At 51.1% G+C, this 23,639-nt stretch overlaps 1 protein-coding gene across 1 annotated transcript in view; it reads right to left on the bottom strand.

Moving 5' to 3' along the window:
* The window catches only part of HSPG2 (heparan sulfate proteoglycan 2), a gene marked incomplete at its 5' end in the record, with an annotated part of 93,867 nt that extends 73,438 nt beyond the window's left edge, over positions 1-20,429 (bottom strand). The window contains 17 exon segments of the mRNA XM_087702437.1: positions 110-289; positions 2,278-2,441; positions 2,549-2,695; positions 3,079-3,230; positions 3,315-3,459; positions 3,740-3,871; positions 4,113-4,232; positions 4,338-4,595; positions 7,601-7,726; positions 7,828-7,953; positions 10,165-10,203; positions 10,337-10,497; positions 10,651-10,709; positions 12,888-12,997; positions 15,979-16,095; positions 17,549-17,632; positions 20,273-20,429. Coding sequence (XP_087558563.1) covers positions 110-289; positions 2,278-2,441; positions 2,549-2,695; positions 3,079-3,230; positions 3,315-3,459; positions 3,740-3,871; positions 4,113-4,232; positions 4,338-4,595; positions 7,601-7,726; positions 7,828-7,953; positions 10,165-10,203; positions 10,337-10,497; positions 10,651-10,709; positions 12,888-12,997; positions 15,979-16,095; positions 17,549-17,632; positions 20,273-20,429 — 2,277 coding nt within the window.
* Positions 20,430-23,639: the final 3,210 nt, after the last annotated feature.

Below are 23,639 nucleotides of genomic sequence, written 5' to 3'. Positions count from 1 at the left end.
TGGGAAGCTGGGTCAGGTCTTTATGGGGTCTATCTCAGAAGACCCTCCCAGCAAGAGACAGATGTTCTCCTCCTCAATCCCCGTCATCCCTGTCTCCCCTGGCACTCACCTCTGTGAAATGGATATGGCGCCGGTTGGTCACAAAGGGCTCGGGAGGCACCTGTAGCCGGTAAAGCAATTTCTGCCCATTGCCCACAAGGACCACATCTGGCTTCCGGACAGGCTCTGACTGTCCTCGGCCCAGGTGGTAGCGCACTGTGTACTGGAGGGAGCCTCCGTAGGAATCCACCTGCAGGGAAAGTGGGGAAAGCTGGTTGCCTGGGGGGTGGGGGGTAAGCGGGTATACAAGAGTGCCCAGACTCTATAGAATTTTTCAAAATGTTTTATAGATGGCACTTCGCACCGGCAAGGTTGGCTAGAACGTATAAAGATAGATCAGCCAAATGTTGGAAAGGTGTTCTGACCCCCCTCGTTCCACACCAAAGCACACTCCGAGCCAGAGATAAATTACGGCATTTAATTGACAGACAAACAGGTCCTTAGCAGCAATCCAGCCAGCCAAGCTCATACAAAGTTCTCCGACATTCGATTCTGTGTTGACTTCTGCAAAGAGGGGCGTGTGCGCAAGTAGCTTTTTATAGTCTGGAGAGGAGCCTAATGACCACCAGCTGAGTGCAATTACCTCCTGTAATTGCGTAATTGTTCCAGACGCCTAGTAGCTCTTTGATGGCGTGCATCCAGGAACAACTCACTACTAGCTTCTGGCTCACTCTCCCTTGTCTCCTCCCCACTGGTCCAAGGCTCAGGTGCCTCCTGGTGGCCAACCAGCCTCTCCGCACCCTGCTCAGAGTCGGAACCCTGTCCAGGGTCCTCTACATCCTCCAGAGCCGACTCATAGGGCCCCTCGCTGTCGGAGTCTGGTGGCAGCTCCAACGGCACCTGCTGGGCCACAACAGAAAGGTAACCAAACACCAGGTTCCTATTTCCATATGTGGTGGACATGTCCCAAAACTAAAAAATACTGGTTGAAAATACATAGACCAGAGAAATTTTTGTTGGGCATCCTACCGGAAAAATATGACAAAAAGACTATATATTTGATTTTACATGCACTGACTGTGGCTAGGATTGTATTTGCCCAACAGTGGAAGAGTGGGGAGACCCCGTCAGATGAGAGGGTGATTCAGAAAATAATGCAGTGTGCAGAAACGAACAGATTAATGCTTATTATCAAGGATAGAGAAGAAACTGAGTATTTTTTTGACATGGGGTGTATTTCATCAGTGGCTAGAGAATAGAAACAGAAGTTAGGAAGGGGGAGATACAAGAAGAGAAAATGTTACTCTGGAGAAAAGTTTATGGTGATATTACTGTATTTTTCGGACTATAAGACCGAATGTATAAGACGCACCAAGATTTTGAAGAGGTAAGTAAGAAAAAACGTTTTTGTCCTCCCCGGCACTCTGAAGGCTTCAGCAGGGCTGGAGGAAGGGAAAAATGCCTGTTTTGGTGAAAAACTGGCAAAAATGGCCCCATTCAGGGTGGGGAAGGCAACCGCCTTCCTCCCATTTTTGCGAAAAATGGCCCCTTTCTTACAAAAATGGGATGCAGGAGCAGGGCTTCGGGAGGCCAAAATTAGCTGTATTCAACGTAAAAGACACACCAATATTTCCACACTCTTTTAAGGGAGGGGAGGTGTGTTTTATACGAAAAATACAGTATGTATTATTGTAATTATCTTAATATATACCGTATTTTTCGGAATATAAGGCACACCAAAACGGGCCCGTTTTTTTGTCAAAAAAATTGCATGCATAGCCTTTAGGAGTCTTATAGACTATTCCTGGGGGCTGTGGGGGGCAAAATTGAGCAAAAACCAGCCCGTTTTTCACTCATTTCTGCCTTCCACAGCCCCCAGAAGCTCTCTAAAGCTTTCTACAGGCTCTGCACGGCCATTTTGATGAAAGGGCGGAGTTTCAGGAGGCAAAAAATGCTGCATTCAGTGTATAGGACGCACCCAGATTTTCAGCCTCTTTTTTTGAGGGAAAAAGGTGCGTCTTATACTCAGAAAAATACGGTAGTCGTATTATAAATGTTATTGTAACGAATATAACAATAAATATGTGGACTATGAACTAGTGAATGATTGTACCCAGTTCACACACTGTTTGATGGAGATGAAAAGTATTATAAATAAAAATAAATAAAACATTTTTTTAAAAAAGACTCAGGAGATGGGTGGGCATCCGGGAAGTGTGGGCCATCTGCTGCCCTTGCCTTGTTCCCCAGGAACTGCTTGGGGAGAGTCCAGAAGGAGTCGTGCACCAGGAAGCGTCGCGAGAGATCGACCAGCTGGAACTCCTGCGCGCTGGGGTCGATGTGCATCTGCGTCGAGGCGAGGGGAGGCGTGCCGGGCTGATCAAGCGTGGTCACGTTCACCCCTGGGAATAAAGAGGAATGCAACAAGCCGGGTGGGTCAGTGGGAGGTGGGATAGGGAGGGTCACCCAGTCCTATCCTTGGGCGGAGGAGACTGCCCCACTGCCTCACCTTTGAAATTGTTGTGTTCGTCAAATCGGAGGTGGATTTGTTGACGGTAGCGGCCGGTGCTGCGGCACGATTTGGCGACCCCAAAGCAGAAACAGGGCAAGCACTGACCGGTCTCTTCAATGTGGAAGTGCCTTTCGGGGCATGGTCCTAGATGGTGAAGGGGTGGGAAGATCAGAAACTGAGAAGCTGGGGAGGCCTCTTCAGTGGTGAGCTGCTGCCAGTTCGGGCCAGCTTGGACGAACCAGTTGTGGCAATCTCCGCTCACCAATCTAGGCGCAATCCCGTCCTACATCGCTGTGTTCTTGGACGCTGCACACATGTGCTGAAGGAGCACACAAGTGAATTGCCATATGTTTTGATGCCGCAGGCTTGTGCGGAAGGCACAGACGTGAGCGTGCTCACATTTCTGGAGCTAGGCGAACCAGTTGTTACAGTATGTGACGCCCACCTCTGCCTCTTCACCCTGAACAAATCCCAGCGAGAACAGAGGGGCGCAATTCTCCAGCTCTGCTCCTCCTCCTGTAGCTCACCTTGGCCAGGCGTGACGCTCAACACACCGTCCGGGATGCCGAAAACCATTCCCCGGGCATTCATGGCCTCGCAGGTGTAAGCCCCTTGGTCAGCCTCCTTGACATCTTGGATGACTAGCGTCCCCCGGCCGTTCTCACTGGCGAAGCTCACCCTGTAGGCGCAGGAAGAACTGAGCACCCTTAAGTTTTGAGGGGGGGGATGGGGAGCAGTTGGGGCTCGACCAGGGCTGGCCTACCTGCGGCTGGTGGGGATATGGCCCCAGTTGAGCCTCCAGGAGATGAGGGGGGTTGGGACGCCCACGGCCACACAGGTGAAGCGAACAGTGTCCCCTGGGGCGGCCTGGATGAACTCCTCAGGGGGAGTGATGACCTGTGGAGGGACTGGGGGGGGGAAGGCACAGGGAGAAGTGCCAAGGGTGGTGAGTCGGGCAGAATGGAATGTGAATTATCTTAAAAGGCACCAGGGGAGGGAAATACAGAGGGGTGGCCTAGTCATACTTTAAAGATTAGGTAAAGCTTCCACTTCCAGAGGCAGCTCATTTGGAAGAGAAGGCCAATCTTTTGGGGCTTCCCGGGAGGAGAACCCCAAGAAGCCAATCCCCCTTGCACTCCCCTTTGGTCACCCCCCTCCTGGCCTTTGCCCATATCCTCGGACACTCACTGCAGCCGATCTCGTCCGAGCGGTCCTGGCAGTCGGCCTCGTCGTCACACTGGTAGCTGGCCGGGATGCAGGTGTGGCTGGAGAGGCAGACAAACTGGTCGGGGCCACAAGTGTCTCCGGGGGCCTTGGTGGCTGCAGGGAAGGAGGAAGGAGAGGGAGGATCAACCCACTCTGGCTCAGGAGTCTTTACCAGCTGCTCCTCTTGAATGGCTTCAGGGGTCCCGCGAGGAGGACCAATTCTTTCCCAAACCCAAGGTTTTGAATTCCTAGTTTTGAGCATTCGTCTCGCTTTGGCCCCCCGTGAACCCAAGATTTGCAGAAGAGGTCTCCCCACCACCACCCACAACCCGCCCACCAAGCTCTTGATCCTCACGGCAGTCCAGCTCGTCAGAGCCGTCGGCGCAGTCATTGTCCCCGTCGCAGCGCCAGAGCGTGAGGGCGCAGTGCCCGTTCCGGCATCGGAACTCATTGGGTTCGCAGGGCGAGGGAGTGCCTTGGAGGGGGGGCGACAAAAGGAGAGTTACCGTTGCGGTTCTCTCTCTCTCTCTCTCTTTCCCACACCTGCACGCGCAGCACACCCGCATCCCCCGGGACTCACCGCAGTTCTGTTCGTCGCTGCCATCCGGGCAGTCCCGCTCGCCGTCGCAAAGATAGTCCCGGCGGATGCATTGCCCGTTGAGGCACAAGATCTCGTCTTTCTGGCAAGGGCGCAATCCGGGGAACTGTTGGGGCTTGGAGACCTCCACCTGAAGAGGCACGGTGACTGGTGCCCGGCGGGTGGTGATGGTGGAGGTGGTGGTAGGGAGCCGGGCAGTGCTTGGCGGGGAGGAGGTGGGCTCCAAAGGTCTCTCGGGGTCTGCCGGAGCAGAGAAGAAGAGCGATGGTTAATACATGAATAATTATTCATTCTCTTTATTATAAATTCCAGGTACCGTATTTTCCGGCATATAAGATGACTTTTTAGCCTATAAAAATCATTCCAAAAATTGAGGGTCGTCTTATACGCCAGGTATACGGCAAGCTGAAACTTACCAGTTCCAAGCCGGTCTGAATGCCATTAAATACCCCTGCCGCTTCCATACTGAGCTGCATTTTCCATGCCGGCAGCACTGAGCCGGCAGATTCCACATAGCGTATACCGCTACGAGCCGGCCTGTTCAGACTCTCTTGGAGTCAGGAAGGCAGGCTGATGATGTCACACCCTCTGCCAATCCAATCAGGCTTTGTATTCATTAATAGAAAATACATCGCTCGCCGTGATTGGCTGGGCGCTGTATACTGGAATGTTTTTTAAATTTTTATTTGGTGTGCCTTGGAAGAGGGGTGGTCTTATACGGCAAGTATATCCCAAACCCTACATTTTAACAGGAAAAGTAGGGGGTCGTCTTATACACCCAGTTGCCTTATACGCCGGATAATACAGTATTAACCGCAGCTAGAATTGTATTTGCACAACATTGGAAAAGTGTAGAAATCCCTATGGATGAGGTGGTGATAAGAAAAATATTAGAATCTGCAGAAATGAACAGATTAACATTAGGAATGAAGGAGAAAGAGCAAAAACTGAATATTGTATGATTTGGGCAGTTTTTACCAATGGTTGGAGAAAAATAAAGGAGTTTGGAAATGAAGAAGGCTAAAAAATAACTAGAAAATATATTAAGATATAAAGAAGATGAGAACTTAGTTTGTGTATGATGAGACAAATGATGTTTAATGTTAATATGATATAATTACTAGAAGATATTAAGAAGAAAAATTGAGAGTTTTTTTAATGTTTAATATATTATAATACTAAGCTTAGGGAAATAATGTTAATATGAATGTGAAAAATGTGGCACAGAGATATTAGTACCCAGTCAACACACTGCATAAGGAAAGATGGAATCTTTATCTTAATTTTTAATTATAAAATTCTTTATAAAAAGAAAAAAAAACACATTTGTGATGTGAATTTGGGTGCCAGTTTTACAGCTTTTTTCCCCACGATGGTTAAGTTGCTTCCCCGTTGACTTTGCCTGTATGTGTATGATGAGAATAATGATGCTTAATGTTGATTTGATATTATTACTAGAAGTTATTAAGAAGAATTGAAGACCCGAGAACCTTCTACTAAGCATTAAACCAGAAAACATGAGCAATTCAATATGGCATTTGAGCCTACATATAATTGTGGCCGCAAGAATAACTTATGCACAATTTTCGAAATCCACTACCATACCGTCGGAAGATGCTATAATTAAAAAGATCTATGAATGTGCAGAAATGGACAGAATGACGGGTTGGCTGAGGGACAAAGGAGAAACGGAACATTATCCTAGCTGGAACTTATGGTATATGTGGGCGACAAGGAGAACAGCAGGGACGTAAAACGGGGAAAGTTAAAAGTGAACATGGGTATTGTAATAGATCCCTGAATTTTGTAATGAGAAGATGTGGCTTAGAGACCTAACAATGAGGAAGGAAAAAAAAAAGTTGGGCTGTGAATGACTGTCACCGCGGGGGGGGGGGGGGTTGTATGTTTAAAATTGTATTTGTATTTGTATGTTTTACTCTTAAAAAATGTATAACTAATAAAGATTACTTTAAAAAAAGAAGAAGAATGGAAGTATATATTCAAGAGCGAGATATAAAGGTGGGGGGAATATAGGATAGATTAGCGAAGGTAAGGGAATAAGAAATGATACTAAATTATATTTGGGTTTGCGGAAATACCATTCCGAGGAAACATAAACTGAGATTTGAAATAGAAAAAGAAAGGGAGAGAGGAGGAAAGAATGAGAGGAAGACGGGGGAAAGAAGAAAGAGGTAAGGAGAGGAGGATGGAAGGGAGAGAAAGAGAAGGAGAGAGGCTAGGAAGGAGAAGAGGAAGAGTAGGAGAAAGGTAAGGGGAGAAGGAAGGGGAAGGAGAGGAGGAAGGAAGGAAGGAAGAGAAGGGAGGGAGCAAAAAAAGAAAGAGAAAATAAGGGGATGTTGCAACAGGCGGAAGGGATGGTAAATAAAGCAACCCAAACTTTATATTATAACTTATTAAATGAAATTAAAAATGTATAAGAATGACGAATGTAAAGAAGAATAGCAATTACGTGAATGTATACTTAAAATGGTATGTAAGAGAAATAAAAAAATTATAAATTTTGGAAAGAAGAAGAAGAAGAAGAGGAGGAGGAGGAGGAGGAGGAGGAGGAGGAGGAGAAGGAAGAGGAGGAGGCTGAGGAGGAGGAGGAAGAGGAGGAGGAGGAAGAGGAGGAGGAGGAGGAGGAAGAGGAGGAGGAGGAGGAAGAGGAGGTGGAGGCTGAGGAGGAGGAGGAAGAGGAGGTGGAGGCTGAGGAGGAGAAGGAGGAGGAGGAGGAGGAGGAGGAGGAGGAGGAGGAAGAGGAAGGGAAAGTTCCGTAACATTTAAATCCTCAATATATTATAATACTGAACTTAGGGAAAGAATGTTAACAAGAATATGAAAGATGTGGCAAAAGAGGAACGATGTTGCTCAGCTATGTTTTTACCCAGATGACACACTGCATAAGGGAAGATGGAATGTTTATTTTTGTAACTAAAAAATAATACAACTTTTTTTTTTAAAAAGAAGAGAGATGGGTCAAGAGGTGAAAAGTGGCAGCAGACGAGCCTGTGCCTGGGTGCAGAAGGAAGCCCAAAGGAGGCAGAGCGGAAGGCATGACGAGGCTCGGTGTCACACAGCTGTCGGGCTTTGCAAACCACAAAACCACACCTGGAACTCAAACCCGACTACCTCCGTGTTGCTTGAAAGCCGCCGCATCCAAAGACAAACCTCGCCCGCCTCTCCCTCACGGGAGAGGCGGACTGACAGGGGATTCTGTCCCGCGGAGGTCGTCACACACTCACCGCAGCCATCCTCGTCAGAAGCGTCTCCGCAGTCGGGATTGCCGTTGCAGCGCAACGCTCGGGGCACACATTCGCCACTGTCACAGGCAAACTCCTGCGGGGCACACTCGGGGGGCTCGGGCTCCTCTGTGGGACCGAGAGAGAGAGAGAAGCACAGCTGAGAAACACACCCTCACGGTGAAGGGGACCAGGAGTTCAAAACCGTCTAACGGGCCCCAAACGCTCACCGCAGTCCAGCTCGTCCGACATGTCGCGGCAATCCGGCCGACGGTCACAGAAGAATTCGCGGGCGATGCACTCCCCGTTCAGGCAAGAGAATTCCTCCTCCGTGCAGGGCCGGATCTCTGGGGAGACTGGAGGAGAGGTTGGGGTTAGGGAGGGGAGTTGTGACCTGACCGGGGAATGGGAGACAGAAAGACCCAGAATGCCTTTCCTGCCTCTTTGGGAAGGCGTTCGAAACACAGCCTTTCCTTCCCCACTGAACAAAATGCAGTTATGTAGGACAGGACTTGGAGGGGGGGATCCCAAATCTGACACCCCAATGATCTGGTTTTGGGTTCCGGCTGGTCTTGGGCATCTGCCCCTTGCCACGACCCTTGGAATGCAAAGAAACGGTAAACAGATTTTAGGATTTTAAAACTCGGGTGCCAAAAGCCTTTCCGAAGCGGGAGTGCACCCTTCAAACGACTACCATCAACATAAAATGGAGCTCGCTCAGAAGCTGAAATACACCAAGTAAATGAGGTGAGGAGTGTGAAGTAGAGGAGAGAGGAGGGAAGAAGAGAAGGATAGGAGAGAGTGTTGGAGGGAGGGAGAGGAGGAGAGAAAGGAGGAGTGGAAGAGGGAGAGAGAAGGAGAGAGGTAAGGGAAGAAGAGAGGGGTAGGAGAGAGCATGGGCGGAAGAGGAGGAAAGGAGGAGTGGAAGGGGGAGAGAGAAGGAGAGAGGTAAGGGAAGAAGAGGGGTAGGAGAGAGCGTAGAGGGGGAAGAGGAGGAGAGAAAGGAGGAGTGGAAGAGGGAGAGAGAAGGAGAGAGACAAGGGAAGAAGAGAGGGGTAGGAGAGAGCGTAGAGGGGGAAGAGGAGGAGAGAAAGGAAGAGTGGAAAGGGGAGAGAGGAGAAGGAGAGAGGTAAGGGAAGAAGAGAGGGATAGGAGAGAGGGTGGGGGGATGAAGAAAAGAGCCAAGGTGGCGCAGTGGTTAAAAGCAGCACTGCAGGCTACTGCTAGATCAGCAGGTCAGCGGTTCAAATCTCACCGGCTCAGGGTTGACTCAGCCTTCCATCCTTCCGAGGTGGGTAAAATGAGGACCCAGATTGTTGGGGGCAATATGCTGACTCTCTGTAAACCGCTTAGAGAGGCCTGAAAGGCCTATGAAGCGGTATATAAGTCTACTGCTATTGCTATTGAAGAAGAGAAGAAAAATGAGGAGTGGAAAGGGGAGAGAGGAGAAGGAGAGAGGAAGGGGAAGTAGAGAAGAGAAGGATGACGGAGGGAAGAAAGGAGGTAGGGAGGAGGAGGAGAGAGGGAGAAGAACGTGATGGATAGGATACAAATACGGTGTATGGAGAGCAGAGGAGCCAATAATCGTTTTGGGGAGTTGATGTTAAGACAAATTGATCTAAACATTTAACAATATAAAATGATGTTGGTTACGTGATAGTGTACGTGTGGATATTTGTTATGAAAATGAAAAAACAAAACTTTATTTTATTTTATTTTTAAAAAAAAGAGAGATCCCATGTGCAATTCTCGCTACATTGCGATTACATCCAAGTCATCCAGCTAAAGCTCTCCCCCACTCCCACCAGGCTGGCAACCCCTTGCCTTGCTCATCCAGGGCAGCAGCGCCCACAAAACCTCACAGCACACAGCAAGAGTTTCTGGGAGCCCGGGGCAAGCTCAGCAAGAGGCACTTTTCAGGTAGCTTCTTGCCTTTTCAGTTTTGCTCAGCGACACACAACAACACGGCAGCGAGAGAAGGAACTGGGGCAAGGGTGTGCGGAGAGGAAGGCGGGCAGTGCCTACTGTGCCCCCGGGGTTTGCTAGAACTACCTAGCTATGCAGCTCCGCCCGTCCCAGGGAGCCCCTGCTTGGAAACTCCACCCAGAGGGACTGAGAATGGCAAAGCGCTCACATCAAAGGCCAAGATCGACATGCTTCACACTCACATCCACAAGGGGCACAAGGAGAGCCGTGCAAGGAGGCCTGCAAATGCCCTGGGCAGGGAGGGAGGGAGGGAGGGCTGAGTGTGCAGGAGGAAGGGAATGAGTGGACACCCAGTTCCAGACAGAATCTGGGCCGAGAAGGACAAAAGACCGGCCTTCTCCTTTTCCTCCTTCTCCTCTTCCTCCCCCCTCGTCCTCCTCCATCTAGGGAGCCTGAGCAGCTGCTGAAACCGGAGCCCCCTTCAGGGGACAAATGTCTTCCCTGCTAAGACTCGCTTCCGGCCAAAATGCCAGGGAGGCCAAGGGCGTGCAGAGAGAAAAGTGGGAACGGCTGTCTCCGGGGCAGTTGAATCGGTGGGCTGCACACAGGCCCCCCATGCACCTCTCCGGCCCCTGACTCACCTGGCGGCGCCTCAGAGATGGGGGGCGGTGGGGTTTGGGCTGGAAGCAAATTCAGAGTTAGCGGAATTGGAAAGTGGGGGGGGGACACTCCCTCCCAATCTTCCATCACTACCACCACAGCCCCGTCTACTTTTGTGCACCCCCCCTGTTAAGAGTCAGCGGGCGGCTTCACCTGCTCCCAGGCGGCGGAACTGGAATCCCCTCCGGGAGGTGCGGTATGAGGCAATGGAGCCGCTGGCCACCACGGAGAATAACACCTCGCGGATCTGCTCCTCGTTGGTGTTCCCTTCGGACCCCACATCCAGCTCCACAAAGCTGTAGCCATCGATCTCCCTGCGGGGTAGGGTGGGTAAATTTTCAAAGGTCGCCCCCCGAAACTGCTCCCCCCTCCCCACCTCCGCTGCTTTGGCAAGCGTGAACTTCTCCCTGGGGCTTCGGTAGAGGACGCGGGTTCAAACTCTGTCCTGAAGCAGCCCAGATACTCACTTGATAAAAACCACGCTGACTGACTGCTCACCGGGGATCTTGAGGTATTCAGACTCCAGCTTAACAGAGAGAGAGGGGGGAAAAAACATAGTTCAGACACTTTGGGGCAGGGTGGATTTGATTTAAATCAAGTCCATTTAAATCACGATTTAAATCACGTTCATTTAAATCACGATTTAAATCACGACTTCAATCACGACTTCAATCACGATTTCAACCACATTTTCAACCACGATTTCAATCACGATTTCAATCACGATTTCAATCACTAGCAAAAAGGCTTGATTTAAATCAGCGCAATTTAAATCATAATTCTTTAAAGAGCAGATGTTGTCTCTGTCCTGCAGTGACTCCACCTCTGACTCACCAACCGTCCCGGTCACTTTAATGGGACAGCTGGTGATGCAGCAGGGACACAACAAGGTGAGGGGCGTGGCGGGCAGCAGGTGAGTGGATGCCTGCTAATAGGCATTGCCACGAGGGATCTGAAATGACCGTGACCCGTCAAAAGCGCGAACGTCATAAGCGCGCCGACAACATCGCGGCGCTAAAACCGCGATTTCAAAAGCGCGCCGACAACAGCGCGATTTCATTTAAGGTAAGATTTACAGTTAGGTTTAGGGTTAGGTTTAGGGTTAGGTATAGGGTTAGGTTTAGGGTTAGGTTTAGGGTTAGGTTTAGGGTTAGGTTGAGGGTTACGTTACAGCGCGCTTCTGTCGGCGCACTTTTGTCGGCGCGCTTTGGGGCTAATTAGTCACTCATTCGTCGCGCGGTTTTGTCACCGTGCTTTAGACACCGCGGTTTAGTCAGGCGCGCTTTTGTTGTGCGCGCATTTGTGGTGGAACCGAAATGACAGGCGCTCTTTAATTGTAAGGACTAATTCTTTGCTGGCCGTTAGAATCTTTAATATGATTATTTGCAAACAAAATAAAGGTTTTTTTTTAATATAGCTTGCAGAGCTGGGATTCATTGAACGAGTTTACCAAAAACATAAATATTATTGTAGAATATGCAGCCTCATGCTACACAACTAAGTTCCATTTCATGTCAAACAAAGTAAATTATGAATGTGTCTCAAATAGAAAACTATCTTTAGATAGATTTTAACTCCAAAAGCGTTTTATTAAAATAAGTTTTGGAGATTCGCACCCTCACCACCGTCCAGACCTTCCGCACAGCCCTTAAGATCTGGCTATCCCGTCAGGCCTGGGGATAAGATCCTAATCTCGCCCCGCCCGAATGTCGAATGAATGTTGTGTTTTATTGGTTACTTTCCTTTATTCACATTTCTTTTGTGTCCTGTCTTACACCCCCCTCCTATGAAATGTAAGCCGCCCTGAGTCCCCTTAGGGAAAAGGGCGGCCTATAAATGTCAATAAAATGAAATGAAATGAAATGAAAAATAAAAAAAGGAAAAAAATCTGATTTAATTTTTTAATGATATTTTTAATTTTTTTTAAAAAAAATCATCTATTTTCATCCACCCTGTTTTGGGGGCAGCGCTTCAGTACCCCCGGTTAGCTTCTGGGGCTGCGGTTCAATCTGAAGATCTCTTAGGAAGAGGAGGAGGAAGATGGGAGGAAGATCTCCCAGCAATCCATGAGACCACCTCCGAGTAATTTTAAATCCTTCAAAAAGGGGGGCTCAGAATTGGCTGTGGGAATCCGAGCCAGGTCCCTCTCTCAGCCTGGTCTACGGCGCTAGGGATTCGAACCGCTGGACCGCCGACCTTTCTGATCGACAAGCTCAGCGTCTTAGCCCCTGAGCCACCACGTCCCTAGTAGATTAAGATTAAGTATAGCCTTTATTGTCATTGTACACCTATGTATACAATGAAATTGGTGTTAGCCTCACTGGTTCAATCCGTGACCAAAAAATACAAATAACATAAATAGCATAAAGAATAATCCCTATGCAAGTAATTAGAAAGAGAAAAAAAACTACTCATACTTTTCCATGTGTGCGTGGAGCAATTGTGGTTGTGTTTAAGAGTCGGACGGCCCAAGGATAAGAAACTATTTTGAAATGAATTTGTTCAACTGGCTATGCTTTGACGTCTACCTCACAAGGTTGCGGTGAGGATAAAAGGCAATAGGGAGGGAAGGAAGAGCCAAACCGGCCGCCTTCTGGCGCCGATGGATAGAGGGGACCAGGAGCCACTTGTACTGAAGAGCTCAGGGCATCTGCTCCAGAGGGAGAGGGAGTTGAGGACAGGGGAAAAGAGGGGGGGGGCTCACCGTATCCACGACCGCTTCGGACACCTCCTGGAAAGACTCCGAGTTGACGTCTTCCAGGCGGGGACTATACTCGATGGAATGGGTGAAGTTGACCAGGGCCCGGAAGTAGACTGCGGAGAAAAGGGGTCTGGGTGAGGAAAGGCCTGGCCACCCTTCGCAGGACGGTGCCAACCTCCCATCCACCCCTGCTTTGCAAGGAAGGGATGAAAGCGTGCTCAGCAAAACCCTTCACACAACCCTCTTCGCTAGCTTCCTGGCTGCGTGGCCGGAGCCCAAAGGAGGCCCTGCCCTGAAGCCCATGGTGCCGAGCAGATGTTTGGGTGGGATTAAGAGGGTCCGGTCATCTCCCTCCGGTCCCCGAGGAGAAAGTCTGGAGGACACCCAGCGTCACTAGCCGCCTGTCCCTCCGACCTTTTCCTCCTCCTCCTCGGCAGCTGCGGGGGCAGGCGAGCCAGGAACTGAGGTCCTCCACCCCCAGGTTTCACAAGGGCAGCCTGCCGAGAGGCCCCGATTCCAGGCCCAGCTGGGCGGCCAAGTGGCCAAGGCTGAACTCAGATGGGGATGGAGTGAGAGAAGGCCCAAAGGCCGGCCTGTGTCTCAGGTGCTGGCAGCCACAGCCTCAGACCGGGAGAGCAACTTCAGCCCTCTGACTTCCTCCCAGGGCTTCCCGTTACAAAGGATCTGTAGGTCGCCTCTGGTCATGCCCTGGATTCCCCACCCCTCCTTTTCAGAGGGAGAGGAGAGGGGCCAGCCATGGAAGAAGGAGACTGGTGGAGACAGGCGGAGGCGAAAAATACCCTCCCACCCGCACATTATTAGATTCCAGGGTGCCCACCCTTCTTCAGGGCCGCCAGTAGAAGGGGGGGGGAGGAGGGGAGCAGGGGGGGGGGCTGTTGTTCATCCCTCACTCATAATGGTCCCATTCAGAGCTCGGCTGCCTACGGTGCCCCCGTGACTTGGCCCAGCCTCTGCTCCAGGGCCCCACCCGCCTGCAGAGTCACCCTGAAAGAATGTTGTCTTGCCCCTGCGTTTGAAGGCATGGCTGTTGGTGGTGGTGGTGGGGGCTTTGCAAGCCTCCTGCGCTGGTGGGGAATGTGCCAGGCGTTGCCCTGCTCGTGCCCTGCCCCTTTCCTTCCACCACACCTCTGGAACCCGGCAAGTTCGGCTCTCTTCGGAGGAAGGAAAACACCACCCGTGACCGCCTGCAGAGTGCCACGGCTGAGACCAGGAGGAAAGGCTGAGAAATCTCTTTGGTGTGTGTGTGTGTGTGTGTGTGTGTGTGTGTGTGTGTGTGTGTGTGTGTGTCCCTGACTCAGTTGTTTCCCCCCCCCACACACACACACAGACACTGCACAAGGTCTTTTGGGATGAGAGGGCTGCAGGCCTTCTCCCCAAGGATGTGCTTGGGGGATTGGGGTTAGCACATCTGGACTTCCAGATGTCAAAGGAGCGGGGGGGGGGGAGAGAGATGAAGTCTAAGCCACAGAAGTCTAAGCCACAACCCGTTGCAAAAGAGCGGAGTGAGTCAGAGTGAGCCCATAACTTATAGTGGGGTTGGGGGAGAGAGGGCACAGCCCTCAGGCCCAGAGGTGGGGATGGGAAGCCAGGAAAGCTGGCCTGCCGTGCGGGCCGTGGGCCTCCCCCCACCTCCTTCCCCACACCGCTCCTTCTTCTGCAGGGGGCACAAAGCAGCACTGGAGTTTTGCCTCCTTTTAAGGCGGCGGGGAGCTTACTTGCAGCTGTGAAGGAGAACAATGCGGAAAGGGCTCGGGGCTGACTCAGCTTCCCCTGGCCGTGCTCAGAGGCCCTGGACCTTGCAGGGAAGTTTGTGGAGGGGGGAGGAGCAGGAGAAAGAGACTGAGGGGGGGGGGGAGTATTTTGCCTGAGATATGGGGAGCAAAAGCTGACACAACCGGAAAAGAGACCCAGAAAAGTCGCTTTGGGACATGGCAGTTTTTCCCTGCACCTCTTAACGAACAGAGGTTCGGCCTCAATGGAGTAAGGGGTCGCTAGCGAAAACCATACAAGCACCATTCACAGGAGCCCCCCCCCCATGCCATCTCTCCCCCCCACCCCAGGCTCGCTGATCACATGCCAAGCCAAGTCAAGCCAAAAACTGTGCTTTTGACCCCTGGGCCAGCCGCCAAGGAGCCCTGCATGCTAGGTCTGCCTGGAGGATGGGGGCGGAAGAGCAGGACAGGGTCGCCGCCGGACTTTCCTGGCTGCTCGGCCAACGGGAGTGGCCCATCTCTCCCGGCGAGGTCTGACGCCCGTCCCGTCCAGGGCACAAGGGGTCCCACTTAAAGGTGGTATTCAGCAAGTTCTGACCAGTTCTGGAGAACTGGTAGCGGAAATTTTGGGTAGTTGGGAGAACCGGTAAATACCACCTCTGACTGGCCCTGCTCCCATCTATTCTCTGTCTCCTGAGTGCCAACTGATCGGAAGGAAATGGGGATGTTGCAATGTCCTTCCCCTGGGGTGGGGGAGGGAATGGAGATTTTGCAGTATTCTTTCCCCAGGAGTGCAGAGGGAATGGAGATTTTGCAGTATCCTTTCCCCAGGAGTGGGGACGGAATGGGAATTTTACAGTATCCTTCCCCTGGAGTGGGGAGGGAAAGGAGATTTTGCAGTATCCTTCCCCTGGAGTGGGGAAGGAAAGGAGATTTTGCAGTATCCTTCCCCTGGAGTGAGGAGGGAATGGAGATTCTGCCATACCCATCCCCTGGCATGGGGAGGGAATGGAGAATTTACAGTATCCTTTCCCCAGGAGTGCAGAGGGAATGGAGATTTTGCAGTATCCTTTCCCCAGGAGTGGGGAGGGAATGGGAATTTTACAGTATCTTTCCCCTGGAGTGGGGAGGGAGAGGAGATTTTGCAGTATCCTTCCCCTGGAGTGGGGAGGGAATGGAGATTTTGCAGTATCCTTCCCCTGCCATACCCACCAAGCCACACCCACCAAACCATACCCACAGAATGGGTCGTAAATTTTTTTTGAATCCCACCACTGGTCCCACTGCTCTTTTGGCCTGGAATTGATTTCTTTGGCCTCCTCAGCCTAGGATCCTATAGCCCGAAAGGGCCATCCACTTACTGAGCGGAGACTCATCGTCCGGCTCGGGGGCAGCCATGTTGGCAGGCGCAGGGGGCCCCGCAGTAGAAGGAAGAAGAGGAGAAGGAGGAGGAAGAAGAAGAGGAGGAGATGGGAGGTCTGCAGAGGAGAGAAAGAAAGGGAAAGGCAAAAGGAAGAAACATCTGGAAGCAACCAGCTGAAGGCGCAAGGCCAGAAGAAGACAAACACAGATTCGGCCCATTGAAGAAACACCCCCCCATCTTTCTTCTCCCTCGTGGCCCTGACTAGCCACCCCACTGCTCCTGAAGGCTTCTCCTGAAGATCTACTATGGCCCAAGGAAGCCCAGAATGGAAGGCCTTCGTCCGCCCTCCTTGGGAAATTCCCTGGCTTTTCCCAGGAAGCCGAAGCCACAGGGCCTCTGATAGTAGCCCCGGCTTCCAGCCTTGACCCACGGATGCCGTGTGGGAGAATGGCTAGACTGAGGGTGGGGGGAGAGAGAGACACGTCCCCAGATCGGATGTATGAGCGCTCTGGCTTCACACACCCACACCGGCGGGCCTGGGCTGTTGGAAGCCAAGCTGCCTCTGATGAACCGCTGCACCAGCTGTCCCAGAATGAAGCAAGAGAGTAGGAGTGGGGGGAGGGAGGCTGGCCCTGCTTTCTGGAACCGTGGTTGTCCGAAACAACTGAGCCCAGAGACGGCCAGATCTCTTGCTGCTTCCCAGGAGGGGGAAGGAAGAAACAAAACAAACGCAAACACACATACCACATCTGTGGAAAGAGCAGCAGCGAATGAAAATTGGGGAGGGGGTGTTGAGTGCAGCAGAAAGAGGTTCAAGAGAGGACAAGGACATCCGAAAAGAGCCACTTTCTGAATTCCACTGGGGAGCCGGTTTTGCACGGGGGGGGGGGGAGGAGGCAGGAAAAGCCTGATCCCCACCCCACCCCCAGCCAGCAAACCTTCCAGCTGCCGGCACTGGCCGCCACAAGAGGAGCCATCGTCCGAGGCTTCTCGGAGGGATGCGCCTCCTGCGCTGGGGACTGTAACCCTAACGCGGAGGGCTGAAAGGAGAAACGTGGCCTCTTTGGTGTTTTCCCACACTGCGAAGGCCTCAAAGAGTGAGAAAGCATCTCTTCCTCCCTCGCCAGAAGGCTGTTCCTGGCGAGAAGGGAGGAAGGGAAGCCATCTGCTAGAACGCTCACAAGAACAGGCAAGAATCGGCCCCAGGGACCCTTCCAGACAGATCGGCCCGCTAGCCCTTCCCATCCGCGCCCCCGGATGATCTGCTCCCTGCGCTGCCAAAGAGATTGCATGTGGACCGGCTTTGGCCTGGGCTCCGGAGAAGCAGTGGGAAAGCAGCTGTTCCCAGCATCCTCAGCGGCTATTCAGACCGCCAACCTGGATTTCAGAAATTTGGAGCAAGGGGAGCGAGGGGTCTCGTCCAGAACCAGACCCTTCGCTGAAGGACGGAGCTCCGGGGGCACTTTGGAAAACCGCAGGGGGGGCCTCCTGCCTCCCTTGCCACCCTCCCTTTTCTATGAGATCTCGGACGGCTCCCCAATCCGAACGCCAGCCCGGTATGCACTCACCTGTAGAAAGGAGAGACTGGCTGGAGCTGGCCGGGGGCTCAACCGAGATGGTCCCGCTTCCGTTTTCTCCGCTGCCGTACTCATCTGCAACAAACAGAAAGTCAGTGGGCTTTCTGCCAGAAGTATTGGTGATAACCAAAGGGAAGATTATGGAAGGAACAGATGAGGGGATTCGAGCCTTTACAAGATACCCAGCGAAATATAAGTTGCCAAGAGATGTCCATACACGATTTACTAAAAAAGCAATTAGAATACAAATACCACAAATGGCAAGAGATAAAAGATTGTACTGCTATTGGATGGATACAGGATGACGTAATGAAATGTAATAAAAATTAATTTGAACTTATTTAGAGTTAGAATAGTTTGCATAAAATGAACTAATAATAGTTATAGTCAAATAAATCATTAACAATGATAATATTGTATACATATATATTAGATTGATAATAGGAGATTCTATATAATTTGTAAGAAGTGAGGACTATGGAGAGGATACACAAAAATTTTGTAACCCAATGGATGATCGGTGGGCTCATACATAATTGAAAATAGTGATTATATAAATATAAACAGCTGGTAAATTCTTTTATACTGTAAAAATATTCAGAATGGGATAAGTGATTATATAAAGGTATAGTGTTATTAAACAGACAATCAAGAATTTAAGGGAATTAGATTTATTGAAAAGAAAGAAATATTAACTGTAATTGAATATATGTTGTACAATGAAAGCGCGGTATCTAGTTATATTAGACGGAAAATCTGTGATTGTATAGGTAATTGAGAATATGGATGCAAAAACACTTACCAAACGACATGCTGTATGTAATGGATGAGAATCTTTTTTATATTGTTTTTTATGTTTAAAAATAAAAAAAATTGCAAAAAAAAAGTTTTGTAACCAGAGATAAACAATTTTATAAAACATGGGACTTATCCAGTGGCGGGTTTCAAATTTTTTTAGAACCTCTTCTGTAGGTGTGGCCTGCTTTGTGGGAGTGGCTTGCTGGCCATGTGACCGGGTGGGAGTGGCTTGCCAGCCATGTGACTGGGTGGGTGTGGCCAACTTGTAAAATATGGTGAAACTCACTTAACAACGCTCTTGCTTAGCAACCAAAATGTTGGCTCAGAAACTGGCATTTGAAGCACGCAACTCTTAAAGCTGTCATGTTAGAAGACCCTTGCACCCCTAACCTTTTAGAAAAAAAACCCCAGGGGTGTTCAAACTTGACAGCTTTAAGACTTGTGGACTTCAACTCCCAGAATTCCTCCTCTCGCTCTTCATTTTGATGATGTACGGATGGGCGGGGGAGGGAGGGAGCTGGAACCGGTTCTAAACGGCACTGTAGATTTGTGGAACCTCTTCTATAGAAGAGGTTAGAACTGGCAGGAACCCATCCCTGGATTTATTTTATCAATGGTTAGACAAAGAATTTTATAAAGATGTATTACTACTGGGTGGATTGAGGATGATGCAATGAAATGCCGTAATATAAATTTACTCAAAATTTAGAATATCTCACATAAAATGAAGTAATGATAGCTATAGTCAAATAAATGTTTAACAACGATAGTAATTGTATACATATATTGTATATCAGATTGATAATACGAGATTCTATATAAATTGTAAGTGAGGATTATGGTGAGGATGTGCAAAAGTTTTGTAACCGATCAACACACTGTACGAAACTGGAAGATGGTTCTATGTTTTATGTTTGTACTTGTTTGTTTATTTTTAAAAATAAAAATAAATGTTGTGGTTTTTTAAAAAGAAAGTAGGTAGCAGGAAGGACAAAGGGGGAATCTGGAGCGGCTCGTCCGGCCTTCAAAGACCATAGAACAGTAATGGCAAACCGTTTTGTCACTGCGTCCTGAAAGCACGCGCACACCCATAATGCAATGTGTGTGTGACCCCCCCCCTGCGCCCCATCCATCTCTGCATGCACGTGCGACCCCTCCTGCGCTCCCCAGGTCCCTCAATGCATGTGTGTACAAGCCCCTGCACCGTGTTTTGGGCCTAGTAGGCCTCCCTGCAGCCTCCTGGGAGCAAAAATCGGCCACGTGCTTCCCCCCCCCGCCAATGCATACACGCATGACCCCCTAGCACAGGGGTCAGTAAACTGCGGCTCTGGAGCCGCATGTGGCTCTTTCCTCCCTCTGCTGCGGCTCCGTCACCGGTTGGCGCCACAATTTTGAGAGGAGCTTCCGGTGAGGGGGGAGAGAAGCACAGTGCGCCAGGAGAAGACTCTACAGCAAGGGGAGGGTTTTCCAGTTGTCTCCACAATTGATATTAGGGCTTTCGGTTATGACAGGTAGAGGAAAAAGTAGAGGAAAAAGAACGCTGCGCTAGGAGGAGACTCTGGTGGGGGAACTGAACTTCCGGTCAGCTCCAGAATTGAACGGGGGGCTTCCGGTTAGGAGGTTGTGGCTCCTGTTGTTTTCTTTTCTGTGGGAAACGGGCCCAAATGGCTCTTTGAGTGTTTAGGGTTGCCGACCCCCGACCTAGCACATGCACACACAACCTGTCCCGCCGCGCATGCACATGCAAACTGGAAATCATCTGGCCGGGGGGATGTATGCACATAGACAGTGGACCTGAGATGGGGCGATGGCTGGTGTGCCGGCAGAGAGGGCTCTGTGTGTCACAGGTGCCATAGGTTCACCATCACGGCCTTAGGGACCCCCCCCCCTCTGTAGCTCATCCTCTTCCAGGCTCACCTCCAGAGGAGCCTCCAGCCATGAGATCCTCATCGTCAAAAGTGCTATCGTAACTCTTCTGGAACCAGTGCGTGATCTCCGACTCGGTGTCCTCCGGGAACGAGGCCTCATCCAGTCGGTTGGAGGCCTGAGCCACCTGCAAAAGAGAGGAGTAGGGTTAGGGGAGGGGCTATCTTGCAGCCTCAGTTCACCTCCTGCCCGCATCCCAACTTGGCAGCTCTAGCAATTCTGATCTAGGCTTCCCAGCAGCACGAAGCCGAGTCCTCGTCCCAATAAACCTCTTTTATTTAATTTGCAGTCACAGACCTTATCTGGCTTGGAGAGCTGCCAGGCTGATATCTTCAGAACTTGGCAAGAAGTCTGGGAGAGTCAGGAACCAATGAAGCGAACTAACGGTCTCCTGCAAACTCCACTCTCCTTTTGCTCCTCTTTTATTTCCTCTGGGAGGGGCCATTCATCGTCCACCTGTGGCCTTACTCCCAAGTCAACCCCTGTTCTTTAGCTGTTCCCTTCGTCTGGCAACTCTGTGCATGCGCACACTGGGAATAGGCTCCAGCTGTTCTTCTGCCTCACTGACCTCTGACTCTGAAGGTAGCTGATAACTGTCAGACGGCTCTGGCCCCCTCTCTGCCTCCGACACAGAGCCCTCATCAGAGCCTTCTCTAGACTCCAGGACTGGCCCATGTTCCTCCCCAACTTCCACACTGTCCGAATCTACTATCAGCTCTGCTGGCCATTGGCGAGCCACGTCACTGGCCTTCTCCTGCTTCCCGATGCCCAAATCCTGGTTGCAAGATGCTGAGCAGAGAGCAAAGCTCCCTTCGGTCCCCCCTCCCCATCCAGGCTGGTTTAGAGGGTTGCGACCCCTGGGTGCCATGCATGGAAAACACCTCCCTGCCTAGAGAAATGGCCTCAAGTGAATTACGGCCACTTCACCGCCTTGGTGAGAGCCCAAACTGGCAGACTTCAAAGGGGACTTGTTCCGAAGGGCAGAAGAGGCCCATCGAGAGAGGAAGACAAGGGTCCTTAAAGCACTCTGGGGCGGAAGGGCGGATGCTGTGACTCTCTGGGGCTGGGACCTCGAGAGCTCTGGGGCGGAAGGGCAGATGCTGGGACTCTCTGGGGCTGGGACCTCGAGAGCTGTTGGGGGAGGCATAGGGGGAATGAAGGAATGTTACATGAAGCTGAATGCCATCCTTCATCCCTGCACCAAAAGAGGCAGTCAGGGTGGGAAGCAGATGGCAAAGATTCTCAGCCAACACAGGAAAACCTGAAGATGAGGCTCTGAACGGAATTTCCCACCCGCCCGAGGGCCCTGGGCATGCAGGAGCAAAGATCAGCCTCGGAGAAGGGATGCCCACAGCCACTCTGGCACTACTACCAAACAGTAGACCAGATCTGCAATTCTGATTAGGACCTTTGCAAATGTGGGAAAGGTTATTTCACACCCACACACAAACACACCCACACACACACACCATAATGGCAAAAAGAGGCTGAATTTATCAGAACCTCAGGACTTCCTGGTTATGTTCTTTGATTGTTCAGGAAGCCATCAAGAGTCTTCTGCATTGAGTGCCTACTAGGGATGATCTCTGCCTGGGAAGGACAGATGCCAGCCTTGGTACTGGCAGCTGGGTCAACCCATCTCCAGGTGTTGGGCAGAGTTCACAACGAGAGGGCAATGCAGGAAGGGGGGGGCTCAGGTTGAGCATTCACTTCAGCAGGCAGAGAGGTTTCCCATTCGCCTCCGCTGGCAGGAAATCTCTCCTTGTCCTGGCCCCTCCCCTCCTGCCTTGCAGACAGTATCAGCCATGCCCCAAGGATGCCACTACAGGGCATCCCTGCAGCAAGAATGGGGAATGTGCAGCAAGCCCAGAGGTAGTATTCAGCCAGTTCTGACAGGTTCCAGAGAACCGGTAGCGGAAATTTTGAGTAGTTCGGAAAACCAGCAAATAGGCTGGCCACGCCCCTGCTGCCTCCCAGCGGATCTTTTTTTGTGGCCCTGAACAGAAGAACAGGGGCTGGAAAGCAGGTAAGTGAGGTGAGGAGGGAATGGAGATTTTGCAGTAACCTTTCCCTGCCACGCCCACAAAGCCACACCCACAAAGCCATGCCACACCCACAGAACTGGTAGTAAAAAAAAAATTAAATCCCACAACTGAGCAAGCCTGAACTTCTTGCACGGAAAAGGGCTCAACCATGGCCTCCAGTATGAAAGGAGGCCAGAGAGGCTCACAGAGCCCCTCATCCTGCTCTCATGCCTTAGGAACTCAGGGGCAGAGTTCCCCTAGCAATGGAGGCTCTGCCTTTAAAGCAACCCTGGCCTGCCACTTCTAAAATCAGCGCTGGCCGTGGGATGATGATGGGAGAAAACCACACATTTTAGAAGATGCCCATCGCCAGATGTTCCTGAGCCAGGAAGGGACGTGCCAAATGACCACACTTTGGGGAAGGGAAAACGGCTCTCTGCGAAGACTTGGACAGAAGGCACACACACACACACACACATTGGCGGGCGCAAAGAAAATAGAGGAGCCTGATCGCCTGTCTGCCTAGGTTTCTCCCCCCTCGTGGGGCAGAGATGGTTCTGGACTGCCAGGCAGGGCTCAGAGATGACCAAGGGTTGAGGGGCTGGGAAGCCCCCTGCCCACCAGCAGGTCCAGGAAGATTGGCATACTGAGCTCCCTAGTGTTGTGGCCTGCCAGTGGCCATCAAAGCTGATGGCAGATTCAGACAGTGAGGAAGCTGGGGAGGAACCTGGACCAATCCTGGAGTCTGGGGAAGGCTCTGAGGAGGGCTCTGTGTCGGAGGCAGAGAGAGGGCCAGAGCCATATGCCACTTATCAGCTGCCTTCGGAGTCAGACATCAGTGAGGCAGAAGAACACTGGAGCCTGTTCCCAGTGTGCACATGCGCAGAATTGCCAGGCGAAGGGAACAGCTAAAGAACAAGGGTTAACTTGGGAGTAAGGCCACAGGTGGACAATGAATGGCCCCTCCCAGAGGAAACAAAAGAGGAGCGAAAGGGGAGTGGAGCTTGCAGGAGACAACAGCTAAAGAACAGGGACCGACTTGGGAGTAAGGCAGCGACGGCAAACCTTTTCGGCACCGAGTGCCCAAACCGGAACACGTGTGCATGTGTGTGTGCTGGAGTGCCAGAAACCCAAAGACCATCTGCCCGACGCACGGATGCCTGTTTTTTGGCTGTTTTGGGCCATTTTGGGGGCGTTTCAGGCTGTCTTTCGGGGCGTTTTTCAGACCATTTTTGGTCTAAAAACAGGCCAAAAAGACTATTTGGGGGGCATTTTTCAGGTAGTTTTCCAGCGCTCCGGCACCCGCAAAAACCAGCACCAGAAACCAGAAGAGC

The sequence above is a fragment of the Thamnophis sirtalis genome, unplaced genomic scaffold (assembly GCF_051295495.1).
Source record: "Thamnophis sirtalis isolate CommonGarterSnake01/CBP01778 unplaced genomic scaffold, rThaSir2_p1.2 scaffold_15, whole genome shotgun sequence".
Lineage (NCBI taxonomy): Eukaryota > Metazoa > Chordata > Lepidosauria > Squamata > Natricidae > Thamnophis > Thamnophis sirtalis.
The sequence above is the reverse complement of the archived record's forward strand: the minus strand, read 5'-3'. Positions and strand labels throughout refer to the sequence as shown.